This window comes from Gossypium arboreum, chromosome 7 (genome assembly GCF_025698485.1).
Source record: "Gossypium arboreum isolate Shixiya-1 chromosome 7, ASM2569848v2, whole genome shotgun sequence".
Classification (NCBI taxonomy): domain Eukaryota; kingdom Viridiplantae; phylum Streptophyta; class Magnoliopsida; order Malvales; family Malvaceae; genus Gossypium; species Gossypium arboreum.
In genome coordinates, this window is record NC_069076.1 from 104628454 (window position 1) to 104645415 (window position 16962).

Consider the following 16962-nt stretch of genomic DNA (forward strand, 5'->3'; position numbering starts at 1 on the left):
CTGTTTTTCAATTTCTGTTCGTCAAAATCAACTCATATTGCGAGAGGTGAGTTGAGCCTCAAGACACGCTGAGGTAATTTCAATTTCTGTTCATCAAAAAAATTAACTCATATTACGAGAAGTGAGTTGAGTCTCAGGTCACACGCCGAGGTATTTTCAATTTCCGTTTTTCAATTTCTGCCTTAAAAAAAAATAAAAAAAAATCAACTCATATTGCGAGAGGTGAGTTGAGCCTTTTAATTAAGTTTCAAAAAAATCAACTCATATTGCGAGAGGTGGGTTGAGCCTTTTAATTCCTGTTTTTCAAAAATCAACTCATATTGCGAGAGGTGAGTTAAGCCTTTTAATTTCTGTTTTTCAAAAATCAACTCATATTGCGAGAGGTGAGTTGAGCCTCGGGTCACATGTCGAGGTATTTTCAAAATCTGCTTTTCAAATTAAGTTTCAAAAAGATCAACTCACATTGCGAGAAGTGAGTTGAGCCTTAGTTCATGTGCTGAGCAATTTTCAATTTCATTTTAATGTCTTTTTTAAAGAATCAATTCATCTTTGCGAGAAATGAGTTGAGCTCAAGATCACATGCCGAGTAGAGAATAAAGATTGAAGCTGGTTGAAGACGCCAGATTTTGTCTTTCTGAAGTTGCAGTGGAGCTGATCGAGGATATAAGATCTTGCCTTTCTGAAGTTGCAGAAGAAAAGACCACAAACCTCACTTCCCTGAAGTTGTAGCGGAACATATTGAAGATATCAGATCTCATCTCTCTGAAGTTGCAGAAGAGCAAAACACAACGGATCTTACAGCCCTGAAGATGCGAGTAGATTGAAAATACAAGTTTCTATCTCTTTGAAGTCACAGTGGAATGAACTAAAGCTACAAGATGCGAGGGACTGGAAAGAGCAAAGAGGGGCAGCTGTTGTAGGCCAATTTTGGCCCAAATACAACCAAATACCCACCCCAAAAACAACAGGCCCAACTTCCACATCAAATGACCCAAATAATAAAAAAACCTAAAGCCCACCTAGCCCAACAAACTAAACATTTTCAGCAGTAAAAAAAAAAAAACCCTAGCCACCAAGTTTTCAGCCGCCACCCCTCACCCTTGGCCATCACGCGCACCACCCACGCGCGCCCTCACCTCCTCGTGAGCCACCCACATCGACACACACTGCAACAGAGACAAAACAACAAAGAAGAGAAAGCATGCGAGGATGGAGGAAGAAATAAAAAAAGAACGAAAACAAAAAAATAAAATAGGAATGTTTTGTACATCGGCCTTAAAAAGCCAAAATCTATCATTTGTAACAGGGGATTTTAGAAAGATTGAAAAAGAGACGAACACAAAATCCTTGAACTTGAATACAAAGAAAAATCAATAAAAGGTTTGCATTTTTTCTCTCTTCTTCAATTTTTTTTCCTTGTTTTTTCTTCTTTCTATATACATATACATATATATTATTAAAAAAACAAAAATTACCTTTTGAACTTCCGCCACCATGTGCGGTGGCGGCGTGACAATGGCGGCGTGACCAACAGCTGTGGCCCGATGGCCAGGATTCCACCGGAGAAGAAAAGGCTTGAGAGGATTTTAAGGGAGGAAGAGAACATGGAAGCTTTTTGTTTTTTTTATATTGGGGTTGAAAATGAAACAAAAAAATCTTTGTTCTTAAATAATGGAGTTAAACGGCACTATTTCATTTGGTGGGTGGAGTTTGTGCACTTTCCTAAAAGGAAATTTATGTGTTTAGTCCTCCTCCTCGCAACCTCATTCAATTAACCCCTATTTTCTATCTTCTTTTGTTTTTTAAATTTGGCCCTCAGATCTTGTTTGGTTTTTGTTTTGATCCCTAATTAACTATCCAATATTTATACTTTTATATCCTGAATTGTCATTTGTTTTTAACCATGTCCTAAATCTATTTAATTCATTTATTAACCTTATTTAAATGTTTCATTTATATGTTATTTCAAATATTTTATATATTGTTTATTTACATCATTATTGTAAATATTTTATATGTATATATTTTTGTACATTTCCTAATATTTTCTTTTATTGTAGATATTCTTATTCTTATTCTTATTATTATTATTATTATTATTATTATTATTATTATTATTATTATTATTTTTATATGCATATATATGAAGTATCTTTTATGTACATATTATTTTATATTATCATTACCAAGTATATCACTTTCTTCTTATTATTAGTACATGATTTGTTTTATTTTCTTTTTGGAAATATTATTATTATTGTTATTCTAGTTTCTTGTATTCCATGTACATATTTTTATACCATCCTATGTATATATTTTTAAATACTATATTGTGTATATATATATATTCTTAATATCATATTGTGTATATATCATTATTACATTTATTTTATTCCTACTATGCTTGTTATTAACATCAAGACATATATTTTATTATATTTGTGTACATATTTTATATATAGTATTATTTTCGTATATCATTATAATTATTATACCCATTATTTTCACTATTATCACTTATTATTTTATATTACTATGTATATATTCTTCATATACGTCATGTGCACACATCTTTCATATGTATATAGGTATATATTATGTATATATTTTAATATTATTAGTTATATTTTACTATCAAACATTATGTATAGTTTACATACATACTCTTAATATCATGTATCTACATTCATTATTTCCATTTCATATTTAATTCTAGTATCATATATGTCTTTATTGTTTATAATATTATTGTCACATTTATATTCGCTTCAATGTACCTCTAGATTTGTCTTTTATTTATTTGTATTTATTAATTTGCTTTACATTGTTTCGAACATACTTACTCGTGTTTTATTTCCATAAGCAAGGCAACGTGCGATTTAAACACTATGTCATCGATTTCATCGCTATGTTGGGTGAATATCAATCGACTCTGTTAAAACGGTATATCCTTCTCAAAAAAGGAAGCTTGAAATTTCTCGTGTTTTACTCGGTCACGATTCAATGTTACTTTGAACTCGCAATTTTGAAAATTAAGACAACACTTGTTTATAAGATACCAATTTTGGGCGTCGCGAGGTGTGATACATTCCTCGTATGTGAATCGACTCGAACCCTAAATTTTCTCTCGGATTTTAACGTGACCTAAACTCACCTTTTATTTGTTTTAATAAGAGATCTAATAGGTGTCCGATCACACCTAGGAAAAAGGATCGGTGGCGACTCCTGTTTATTTCAAAAAAATTAAACATCAGATTTCAAACTTTTTTAATAAATCGCCACAATTAGCGACCAAGCTAAGCTAAAATTTTTACGTCGCTACAGGTTTAATATTTCAAAATGGTCATATAATGGTCTAACATTTATAAAAGTGCTTAAATGAAAGCTAAACCTTTTAATATCTAAAATCCTGAATAAATAAATAATAAAATAATAAAACCTAATAAATACAATATGTGGCTCGTATATAATAAAAATTAAGTCTAAAAGTTGAACCCAATATGAATTAAACTGGAATTATAAGCCCAAAACTTGTAATTTTCGTAAAAATCCAATCAAAAAATTCTGGTCGCCTAGTCTTTACTAAATAATCATAACTTAATATATCAAACTCAAAATTGAGTAATTCAAAATATGTTTCAAAGCTAAAAGATAGATCTTCAAACGCTATGAACACATCTAAACCCAAAAAATCTCTAGCTCCCATCTAAAATGTCGTCACAACTCGATTGATTTTCTGGTGAATGGAATTTAGTAAATTTCACTCCATCCGTGCATGTTAAATGACATTTTTTATCCATGTTAAATTACACTTTTATTATAATTTAAATTATTTTTTGAATTACATTTTACTGCTATTTCATTAATGTAAAATTAAAATTTACTACCACAAAATAGATATATTATCATTCATGTATTTTCATTAAATTAATAGCTAAAATGTCACGAAAAGTTTGAGTTTCAATTTTCATTCATAGTTTAATTATGATTTTAAGCTTTTATTGTTAATATTTAATTATCAAAATAATTAATATATTCTAATTACGTTAAACAATCCAAATAATATTTTTTACTTTAATTACATGAAATAAAAACATCTTATTTTATTTTTCAAAAAAGAACTTATTTTATGAATTAAAACAATAAATATGTGAATCACATGTAACATGCATGACATTAAAACTAGCATTAAAAATATGTTAAGTTTATATTCGCATATTTAATTAAGGAAAAAAATCAAATGACTAAATAATAAATAATAAATAAAATATTAAAAATAATATGTTTGAGCCTAAATTAAAAAAAAAGACATGTATCAAAATTTCAATTTCTTAAAACTTTGCACCGCTTGTTTACGAAATAATTAAATTTTAAATTAATCATTTACAAATATGAATAAACTTAAATAAATATGAAGCTCATATTTCAATTAAGATTAGACAACTTACATGTGCCCCACCTGAAAAATGAATACTTTTGTCAATTAGTAACATTCAATTAAAATTTATCTTTTAATTAAAATTTTACTATTTATAAAAATATATTTTTTAAAGTTTATGATTATTTCTATCAATAATATATTTTAGAAATTTGAATTTACGTTATTTTCTTAAGAAAACGATATATTTTATCATTGCACTCAACACTTATTCGATATTGATTTATATATTTATCTGCTTGAATATTTCTAGGTACTAATAAAAAAGTTTAATACATAATTTGGTACTTGAGTTTAACACTTTTTCTGATGAGCAATTTATGATATTTTTTGGTCCAAGGTGCTTGTATTTGAAAAAGGTAATACATTTTGGTACATGAAAGTAGCGGTGTTAATTTCTTAGTGTTTAATTCGTGTTTTAGAGTTTATTTGATGAAAATTCACAATATTAGTAATTAAATTTCATAAATCAACCCTAAAACTTGAATTAAGTCACATTCATAAGATTGTATTTGACAAATAAAAATTTAACAAATTCAAACACTAATATTATTTTATTAACAAGATCATTAAAAGTTTAAATATAATAATAATAGCAATTAATTTTTATCAAATCAATCTTAAAATCTAACTCAAATATTAAGCATTTTACACAGTTATCTTTAAATACCTAAACATATAATTTTTTTTCGAACAATATTATTTCTAAAGTTCGAACTTGATTTTTGTAAGTAAGTGGTGATATCACCCTAAAACCGAGGGGGCTGGTTAACCCATAAGTGAAGAATTTGTGGGTGTGTAGGAGCTTTACTGGCCAGGCAGGCTGGTTGGCCCATCCCCTGTGGCTTGGGTCCAAAGAAGAGTCCTCATTTTAGAATTGAATAGAATAATAATTGGTTTCAATGGTTGAACTAACACCTAAAACACAAAATAGATAAGATCAGGGTTGAATAAAAAAATATAATGAAAAAGTCCAGTCGGTTGATCTAATCAATCAGGTTATCGATTTAATCAGTTTAATTAAATAAATTATAAAAAATTAAAAATCGGGTTTAATATTTTTTGTCTGGTTTAATTAGTATGTATTAATTTCCTGATCAAATGATCTAATGACTTTCTTCAGATTGATACCTTGAATTATTCTTAGTCTAATTAGCTCAACTGGACAATCTAATTCAAACAACATTGATTTGACTTGATTATCTAATTTTTTAGTTTAGCCTTTATAATTGAACTGTCAAACTAATTGATTCTCGATTCAATTAGCTTTATTCTTAATATTAAGACCTTTGATAATACGATACATTTACAATATATTTAGTAAATATAAAAGAAATAGTAGTATGAAAAATGTATTTAAGCATAATTAACTTTTTTGGGTTCATATTTAAAAGTAAAAGTATTTAGACATAATTATCTTTAGTTACTCATTTTCAAAATTAACAGTCTCTTTAAAAGGAATCAATTTGAGATTAAGAAAACCCCATAAAGATGTTTTTACCAAAATGAAATAATGGAAATAATGAATATTACGAAATTAAGAGGAAATTCATTTTGAAACACAAGAACATGGAAAAGTACATATTATAAACTAAAAGAAAAAAAACTGCTTCCACATGTATTTGAAGCTTTAGGAATGTTCTAAAGTTTTGCAACCTAATTTTTCCATGTTAATTGGATTTGCTCTACATAAAAGAAAAAAAAAACATTTTTCATAATTAAATAAAAGGGTAAATTACTGATACCCACCCAACTATTGATAAGTTTCTTTTTTGGTCACCCAACTATTCAATTTTATCTTTTTGTCACCAGTCATTAAATGACTAATGAAAAGATAACGTGACAGTTTTAAAATTAGCATAATAGCATTTTAACTCTCAATATTTATATATTGTGCAATCTAATTTTTTTGGTAGTTTTCTTTTCTTTCATCTAAAATTTTTTAAAAAAATCAACTAAATTTGATCTAAAATATACCAAAAATGAAAATACTAAAAAATTCAAGATAATAATTTTCATCTTTTCTCATTATTTTAAAATTAAGCTTCAATGTCACAAAAAAATCAAATTACACAATATGTAAATATTGTGAGTTAAAATTTTCTTTTAGAATCAAAATTAAATTAACATAATATATAAATAATGAGGATTACAAATTTGAAAAAGAAAATATTTGCTTATCCTTCAACATGTTACATATGAAAAGAAGATGTTAATAATCTACAACATACTAATGGTGTTGGAATTAAGACAGTGATTAACAAAGAATTAAAAACACAAACAAGCTTTTATTGGTAACAAATAAATGATGGGAAAAGGAGCAGCCAAAATGCTGTTTATGTTTCCTGGTTTTAAGCAAGATGCAGTAAGAGATGCCAACATTGCGAAACACTATAATAAGCATTTTTTTAAAATAGAAAAAAAGAGAAAATAAATTATTTTTAATGTGATTCTTGCGGCTAACATCATAATTCACGTACTAAATTAATACTATAGTTTTTTATTTTATAAATAAAGTGAAGGGAATATGAAACCCTAAAAGCTGTACCCTTTTTAATAGACATTGTTTAGCTACCTTGATATAAAGTGGTAGTGTTAATTGATGTGCCTTCACTATTGGAGGCAATGCTGCCTACCACACCAATCATACTCTTTTTTTATTTTTTTCTCCTTTAATTATTTCTTTTACTTTTTCCCATTTAAAATTATTTTTTCTATTTTTAATTCTAATTTTGATTTAACAATTAAAGTCCAACTGTAGTCAAAAGAATTTGATTAAATTAGATTGTGTATCATTTTTAAAATAAAAAAGATTTGCTCATGTGATAAAATATTATACACGCGACGAATCTTATACGTATGGAATAGGGATAAAGTTAAAAGAGTTAAAGTATAATTTTATCTTGTATATGTTTATTATTTTATAATTCTAAAATAATTAAACTGATAACTTTTTCATCTTTGGGAGACAAAGTGTATTTTTACAATTAATCTAATTTATAATTTTAAAAACTTAAAAGAGACTAAAATAATAATTTGTCATTTGAGGAGTGCGTCGTCTGACGTGGAAGGTGAAATAAGAAAAATAAATATGTTATAGATAGGATTGTAAGGTTTTTATTCTAAAATGAATTGTGTATCATTTTTCATCTTTGCTTATTGACTTCCACATGACTTTAAATTGATTATGTAAATAAATTTCTTTTATTTTAAAATGACACATAATTTAATTTAACGAAATTCTTTTGATGGAGTTATTAACTGTACTTTAATTATTAGATAAAAAGAGTAAAGAGACTAAACTCCTAAAATTAAAAATAAAGAGATTAAATTTTAATTGTACAAAGAATATAAGACTCGGGAGCATAAACTACTTTATGTGTATATGTAATGCTTACTAAACTTATCCACTTAAGGTTAATTTGGATGGACGGTGGGGTATAGTGCAGTGTGTTTAGATTACCTTTTGTCTTATGTTACAATATCTAATCTCACTATCACGGTTATTTTTATACTAATCACAGATAAACACACCACTCATCTAAACTCACATTTAATTATAAATAAAATAATAGAATAATATTATATTTTTTGAGTATTATTATTAAATATTGTAAGACCATGAAGGAAGATAAGCTCTAATTATTAGGATGCTCTTATTAATTTATACATAAATCATAAATGCACGCACATGAAATATGAGCCTTTTAGGATATTCTTGGTAATGATTTTGTTTTGAATTATTATCTATATTATTTATAATTTTTATTGAATTGATATAATCATTTAATTAAACATTAATTTAGTTTGAAAAATTAAAACATCAAAACTTTTAAAGACTAATAATTTTTTATTATAAAGGTATTTATCTATTTCAATAATTTTATAATATTTTAAATTAAATAACTTAAACAACAACTTTAATAAAAAATTAAGGAAATATTTGGTACACTATCAATAGAGTTTTTAGACTCTACTAGCTAGGGTTAGGGGTTGGCAAGTGTCCTATATAATAAAATATTAAAAAATATTTTAAAAAGATAGACACATGACAATTTTTAAAACGATTTATGGAATAAAAAAAGTACACTATCAATTTACCAAAAATTAACCCAAATATTAATATTAATAGGGATGATAAGTTTAATCGAGGGATATAAAATTCTTTGGGTGTGGGTTCAATCTTTAATGTTGATTTTATATATTTTTATATAATATTTTCATCACTCAAGTGTCACATAATCTAATGACACATTATAAGTCAAAAGAGAATAAATATTAAAACTATACACGAACTTTGATTTAATGTGCAATGTCTTATGTGAACTTTGTTTTTATTTTTTTACAATTTTATACATGAAAAATTGATTTGATTCATTTTCACAAATCACTAATAACATTATCGAATTAGCACAATTTTATATTGATATTACATACACAGACAATTATATTAATCTAATATGAAAATAAATATATGTATTTATTTTTTAAATGTGTACAATTAAATTAAAATCAAAATTTTATGTATACATATGAACTATAATTCAAGTTTCATGTATAAAATTGCACCAAATTAAATTTATGTATCAAATTACACATTTGACGTCTAAAATTAATATATAAATTTAATATTTATCCAAAAAATTAAAACTAAATTCATCTATTTAATTAATAGTGCATAGAATTATATAGTTAATGCATTAAAATATTAACCTTATAATAATTACTATTATTATAAAATAAAATGTAGACAATATTAAAAGCCTATAGCAAGATTGTGTCAAATTTCTGAAAAATAATATATATGCTAAACTCATAGAGTTATACACTTACACTACATTTAACCCCTAGAAAGCCAATAAAAACTAGAAAAGGAAAAAGAGGAGAAAGGACTTAATTGTTGTTGAAAATTCTTTGTCCTGGAGACAATATCATTTTTGGATCAAACTGAAATTTTCTCTGCTGGAAAGTTTCCCATTTTGAACCAAAATGATGAACCCATTCGTCCTTAGAAGTGAAATGAGGAAGATATTGTTTAACCCCAATGCCAGCTTCTTCACAAAACTTCAATATTTCTTTATTTTGATCATCAAAAGCTTCCCGATCATCAAATCCACTTGAATGCAAGAACCCCACTGTGTAGAAAATCTCTTCATCTGGTATAACAGCTGACATCCTATCATCCCATCTGCCAAAACATCATGACGTAAGATGTTTGGTTCTCAAGAAAATTGTGGATCATAATAGGGTTAATTCCACCGTAAATATATGTATATGCCTCGAATTTTAATTAAGTCTTTAAAGTATTATTATCGCATCAATCAACTCTTGTTGTCAGCTTAGCTGTCAACAATTAGGCATTAAATGTTAGCTCGAATCTTACAAGACTCATATCTAAAATTCATGGAGTTAAATTTTAAACATGTTTGTACCTATCACATGGGCAACTTGGATATAATATGTTAATGAGAACAATCTATTTTTCTTAGCACGTTAGATTCAAGCTGGCCATGTAGTAGATGCACGTGTTTAAAATATGATTCATGTGTCACTTCACTTTAGATCGGAGCTAGCATTTAATGTTCAAGCTGATGGTTGGACTAACAAAAATGATATTGATACTTTAAGGACTCAATTAGAGCATTCTAAAGTTCGGGGACCAATTTCAAGTTCGGGATGTTAGTTGGAATTAACCCTAAAATAGAAGGGGGGGAGGCAAAGCAATTTACTTTTTTCTGTTCATGGGGTAAACAAGGACTGGTCCTGTAGTAATGTTTCCTTCAAGGACAATGCCCTTGAAAACACCATCATTGAAACGTTGAATTTGAGATTTGGGTATAAAAAGATTCAACCATGGATGAGGAACATCCCATAACCCTTGTGACCTAGCTTTCAGCTCTCCTCTTTGGACTCTATTCAAGAATTCTGCATATAACACATCTTTTTCGAACATAAATCCAGGCATGTAGCTCAAACCTTTCAAAAGCTGTTCCAACTCCTATATATACACACACACAAAAGAAAATAATAATTATTACCCTATAATTCAACATAAAATCATTGGTCAACTTATGGTTTTAGTCCCTATAGTTAAATTTGGCATAATTAATGTTAATTAATCCAAATAAATACGACCATTACACATTTGAGTTAAAATGCTCATATGAATTTTTCTTAAAAAGGGATAAAGTAATATTTAGTCCATGAAACTTTTCCCAATTTAGTTCCTAAATTTTTTTTTTGGGTCCACATTAATTTCAAAACTTGATAAATTTTCTCAGCTTTTAGTTCTTGAACTCAGATTCCATTACTGTATGATGATATCACCTGGAAATTTAAAAAATATACAAACAATTTTTTTTTTAAAAAGTATTACAAAAATTATAAAAAATTTGTAGGTGATGATGAGGCACAAGCTTCAAAATGCCACATCATCATACTTTAATATAATCCAAGTTTAGAGACTAAATTAAGAAAACCTATCAGGTTTCTGAACAGTTGTGGAACAATAAATGTTCAAGGATCAAGGTGAAAAAAGTTTCTAAGTTTAGGGGCTAAATGTTACTTTATCACTTCTAGAAAACACCATTTCCAGCTCATTTTTCTTTCAGTGTTGCAATAAGAAAAATTTATATAAACATTTTAATCAGAATAACCAACACTAAAAATTAAATAAAAATATTACTAAAATAAATAAACTAAATTATACCAAATTAAAACAAATAAACTAAATCTGAAAGTTGACCTAAAAACCATATATTCATCAAATGATAATGTGATGATTGATTTATAATTTACCTTGTCCACAGTGTTTTGAGTTTGATAATCATAGTGCTTGACAACTTCAAGACAATAAATGATGCGATGATTGATAATCGAAGAGGTTATTTTTGGGTGATGTTTGGGTGGAAAAAAAGATGATCTCCAATTATCTGGTGAACCATGATCCATTAAAAGTGAACCTTCTAAATAACCCAATGCATGACTGTCATGCCTTCCATTAATGGAGATTAAAAGCTCTTGGTCTCTAGTAAAAGCTGTGAAATCGTTGTACAACATTCTTATCCATTTAACCTGTTATAAACCCAAGTTAAATTTCAACCCAAAAAAGAAATGAAAGTTAGAGATGAACATGAAATTAATAAGTAGCAACGGGGTTAATTAAACAAAGGGTTTTGCCTTAATTTTATATACCCTTTGGAGATTTAAAATTTATTCTTTATACTTATTTATTTAAATATTAAAGTCTACTCTTTTGGGTCATTTACATAATGAGACCTAATGTTTACTAATTTTTTTTAATTTCATTGGATTTTATTATGTAGCTTATTCGGGCAATAGAGTAGTAATGCCCTTAGTCGGCTTGGTCTAACAGGATTGAAGATCTATGATTTTATACTAGTAGATGCTATCCGCCCTTACGAACTCTTTTTTTTTTTTAAATAAAGTTTAATTAATAACACTGTTAATTGACTTGTTAATTAAACTTCTTCATATTTAAATTTAATGAAAATTTATTAACAGTGATATTAATTGAATTTTAATTTTTATATTAGACAAATAGAGAGACAAAATTTCTAGAAATGAAAATAAATAAAATAAATTTTAAAAACTCAAAAGCAGAATTAAACCCTAATTTAAATTAGATGTAATATTTACCCTTTTTGGTGCTGGCTCAAGTGGGATTCTTGCTCTGGTTATTATTCCAAACTGGCCTAAACCTCCAAGAGCAGCATAAAATAGCTCTGAATTCTTATTTGGAGAGCATGTCACAATCTCAGCTTTTCCTGAATTTAAGAATCACAAATATATAATTTAGCCCTCCATAATAACTGCATGCATGCAAACAAGCAATATATAATGTTGGAGAGTCCTATGTTGCCTGTCTGTAAATCGTAACATGTGTTACAAACAATTTATTATTCTATAATTAATCAAACTTACACACTGTCATGTAAATAAAGTCTTGAAATTTTATCATTTTATAAGGATTTGTACATAAAATATAAATCCAATATTTAGTTTAGTCCCTAAATCACCCTTTTAATTTATTTTTTAATAATGCATTACCATTTTATATATTGTATTAATGTATATGCCCTAACATCATTGGCTTCCTAATCGTAGGGCCGTAAAGAATACATTTATAGACATTATATAATAAATTATAGGCAGCCAACTTGTTAAAACCCTTAAAATTAAATCCAAATTAATAATTAATATTTTAGAGTTTATAAGTACAAATATAGAATAATTATAAATGCATGTTGTAACAGTTACAAAATATAATTAAATTAATATAAAACATAAATGAATTAATAATATTACAAAATTATTTATGACGACTGCGTACGACAAAACTAAGTATTTATACAAAACAATTGTATATGATAAGACTCCGTAAGCTAGATTTGAAAGCAAGATGAACCCCCAAATAATTTATTAATTTATTTATTTACGTTTTATTATCTTTTTCAGCATTAGAAAATGAAAATATCTTACCTGTTATAACATCCATTTCATAAACATTACTGATTTGAGGACCATAACGAAAGCTTTGACCACTAATTCCACCATTAGAGAGTGTTCCACCTACGGTAAGGTACAAATAATCAGTCCAAGAAACCGGTGCAGCACCATGTTTCAACGTAGCATTCAACACATCGATCCAAAGCTGTTCACCACCAACATCTGCATAAACCCCATCGTTCGAGACCCAGATTCCGGTCCCGTTCCGATGCTTTTTCATCGACGTCATGTCGACGATGACCCCATCGTTCGCCATCGCTTGGCCCCTCACCGAATGGCCATGCCCTTTGGCTGCAATAGTAAAGGGAATCGAACTGTTGTAGCTGAAATTTATGAGGGAGGCAATGTCAGCAATGGATGAAGGTTGAAGAACAGCTTTGGGGATGGATTTTACAATGTGACCGAAATCTTGAGAAGCTGATTCAATGGCGGAAGGGTCAAGGGAGAGCTTGTCTGTAATGTTATCAAGTGGGGGGAGAAGCTTATTGTTCAAATGCTTTGATATCCCCATGATGGACATCAAACGGCTTATAATGAATATAGCTGTGAAGTATGATGGAATTGGGAAGCTTACAGCCATTTTAATGGCAAATCAAAAGCTTTGTAAAAGAAAGGGTTAAAGAAGAGGGGAAAGAAAACAAGGTGATTATCAGCTCTTTTCTTTGGTTTAAGAGACTTTGAGTCGTTCATTTTATAGAGATGGCGAAAGGAGGGAAGTGTATGTATATGTATATGTACACGTACATGTATATATACATAATACATGAATAGAGGGTGAAGGCAATTTTGCAGGAAGACGATGAAAGGTTTTGGAAGAAACGACGTCGTTATCCAATGGCTAATTAAAGTATGTGTTTTGGTCTAATTTTGATTTTAGTCCCTATAATTGGCTCATCTATTTTTATAATATTATTAGTAAGTCCAGATTGATACCTCCATTAATTGTTGTCATTAAACTTCTGAAGTGAAATTGTTTTTTTAAAACAACTTTAAATAGGTTGAATATACTTGATTGGATTTCCACATGGGATTTTGGTTGCGACTACTAGATATCAATAAAAAGAAATTTCTATGTCATTACTTTAACAACAATAGCTACTAGTGTTATAAATTTGGAATTATAACTTTATAATAGAGGGACTAAAATCAGAATTAGACCATTTTTTTTTATCTTTTTATGGTATTATCATCAGAGATTTCTCAAGCTATAAACTATAGCCAGCCAGCCACCCACAGGTTTTTCATTCTTGTGGGGCTGCTTTTCTTTCTTTTTTTCAAGAGGGCTAATATTAATCCAGCATAGGTCAATTTTTAGGCTTGTATACCAAATTTTCTTTGTTTCCAAATTTCTTTTATTATTAAAAGTATGATTCAAATTTGGGTAATCATCAAAAGGATCTTTAAGAATTTTCTTTTCTCTTTTAGGTTTTTTTTTTTAAAAAAAAATCTTATAAGTTAAGGTTATTTCATGTTCGAATTAGAGATTTGAATCAATCATATTGTCATATTGTAGAGAAACTTAGTGTGTGGAGACATCAGCCGGATTTTTCTTCTTTACAAAGATTTGCTGATTTGGTTTGTATGTATCTTAGGTTACATATAAATCAAACATTAAAGTCAAATTAGGGACCATAATAATAGCCTAGCTAGCTGCCCTCTTATTATTAGTTATCATATTAATATTAAACTCTCTTTGTCCTCTATATCATCATTTGTGTTCATGTTTTCGTTGGTGTAAGTCGTGAAGCTATCATGAGTTCGGTTATATTTGTGAAAATGAAAAATAGAAGATTCTTGCATGTTTTTCGATATTTAAGTTAATTAATTTAAGTTAAATTATTTGTGAAAAATAATAAAGGAAGATTTGTTTTTTATAAGCATTTTCTATGTTTAAGTCAACGAAGTTTAAAGAATTATTGAATTATGGGTTAGGTTATTCAATCAAAATTGTCAAAGAAAGATTGAGTTTTATTGGTATTCATCTTCAAGATGTCCATAAAAATTATGATTTTATTAGAATGTATATATCTTTAAGATGTGATTCAATATTTAAATAATTAAAATTATATATAAATTCAACAATACCATCTTTAAGATATATTTTGATATTTAAATAAATTAAGATTAAAGATGAATTAAATTATGAATACATGGTCCATGACATGCAAGAGGATCTAATGGGACTTTACTCAAAGAAATAATTATAATCAATTTTTTTCATTATTATAACCTCATATATGTATTTAGTAATTTGAATAAATTATCCACTTATTATTTAAAAAATAATATCCACTTACAATTTTAATATAAATGTAAAAAGAAAATTCTTTTTAACTCATTTACAAGTTAAAGATTTTCATAAAAGAATATGCCTAAAATTACTTGAATTTTGAATTTCATTCAGCTAAAATTCAATGAAATCCAAAGATGTTATACTTGGTTTTTGGGGTACATTACCTTACAAAATTCAGGGAGCTTGTGAGCTAGGAATGTATATTATGTTACACTATCAATCAATATTATCGAATTTGAAAAAGAATCTAAGCAAATTATATCAATATTTCATTTTGAGAATTATAATAAATCGGGATGTTAATGCACATATATTATAATAATTAAGTTATATAGAGCATTAGGGTAGTTTGTTTTAGTGGTTTACATTGCAAATGGTGTGAAGAATCATTAAAGATGAAGTTTTAGGATAATGTTTAGTAGAGTGATGATTAATGGTTTCTCTTGTATATCTTCCTCTACTGATTTTGGAAGAGGGAGATATTTATAGGAAAATGAGGGTTGAAGTGGGTCCCTTATTACATAATTGCCTCTTAGTAGAGTCCAATTTAAACTCAATTTAAGGTATGGCTTGGATGTAGCCGATGTAAGGTTGGTGAACTTGAGAAATTGGAACCATTAATGAGATTGAATTTGATGTGGCAATTGTCTATGATAGCATTGTGACAATGCACTTTGTGGCATGGTGGTGTTAAAACATGGATTGTATAACAATTGTCCCCTAGTTGAAGAGAAGTTTATAAAGTGAACTTCTTTGATATTGCCATTTTGGGGTGAAAGGATGTTATTTTTTAGTGAAAGAGAGATCTTTGTCGTTTATGGTTGAGGTTCAATGCTTTAAAGAATAGAAGACATTTGCTTGTTGAGATCAAAACAAACCTACGCAGCGCTGCTAGCCTTCCAATCAACTTTTGAATTTCTTTAGTATTCCTTGATGGGTGAAGACCTAACACAACTTTAATATTTTTTTAGGTTGGACTCTATTACTCTTTGTGAGACCATAAGCCCTTAAAATTTACTATGCCAATTGCAAATGCACTTAGCAAGGATCAATCTGATACCATGTTTTCTCAAGATGGTAAAAACATTTGCTAAATTTTTCACACACCATTCCATGGAAGTACTTTTACCAACATGTCATCCACATAAACCTTTATAGATTTCCCAATAAGTGGTCTCTTGGATCTGTCATTCCCTTATAATATACTTTGCTAGATTAAAGGAAATTGGGATTGGCTTTGAAGCAACCTAGGAAGTCAATGGACCATTTCTGTATTAGACCGATAAAGCCTTTCTTAGCTTTTTCAATTCCTTCATATTGGACCATTTCTCTCCTTAATGCCTCCATTTATCGTTCAAAAGGGGAGCTAGTTGGCACTATGCCCACTCCTTCTAGGCTACTCCCTACTCCCTCGATCTTGCCCTACTTAGGTGATTCCTATGCCTAGTTGTTGATGAAGTTATATTGTTATTCCTTGGTGTTAAATTTGTTGTTTCTAGATTGTTTTGTTCTACCATTAATTCACAAATGATTTGAGCGTACTATCATATAGTCTCTTCTTGTTGGTTGTATTTTTCTAGCAAGAGCTTGAGCTACTCATATAGTTTGGTGTGTTGTTGTGATGCGAGAGTATAATTCTGCATGGTGGGGTTCCTTAAGGCTGTAGCCACTCATATAGCTTGAGCTTGAGGTTGTTGGTAGT

The 16962-nt window shown here is 28.3% G+C and overlaps 1 protein-coding gene across 1 annotated transcript; it reads right to left on the reverse strand.

Annotated features, from left to right (window-relative positions):
- Window positions 1–9146: 9146 nt before the first annotated feature.
- Window positions 9147–13691, reverse strand: LOC108487904 (cytokinin dehydrogenase 3). Its single transcript, XM_017792243.2, has 5 exons — window positions 12941–13691; window positions 12098–12225; window positions 11237–11512; window positions 10168–10436; window positions 9147–9626 (listed from the first exon to the last, which is right to left on the reverse strand). Exons 1-5 carry the CDS (start codon window positions 13545–13547, stop codon window positions 9332–9334), a joined length of 1575 nt encoding a protein of 524 aa, XP_017647732.1. The 5' UTR covers window positions 13548–13691; the 3' UTR covers window positions 9147–9331.
- Between the last annotated feature and the right edge of the window lie 3271 nt (window positions 13692–16962).

What these genes read in the sequence shown, in the direction of transcription:
- LOC108487904 (XM_017792243.2), bottom strand. Translation starts at nt 13,547, where the DNA reads ATGGCTGTAAGCTTCCCAATTCCATCATACTTCACAGCTATATTCATT. An exon ending in TTGAGCCAGCACCAAAAAGG is followed by an intron (nt 11,513 to 12,097) that starts GTAAATATTACA and finishes GGTTTATAACAG; the next exon opens with GTTAAATGGATAAGAATGTT. An exon ending in CTCAAAACACTGTGGACAAG is followed by an intron (nt 10,437 to 11,236) that starts GTAAATTATAAA and finishes GTGTATATATAG; the next exon opens with GAGTTGGAACAGCTTTTGAA.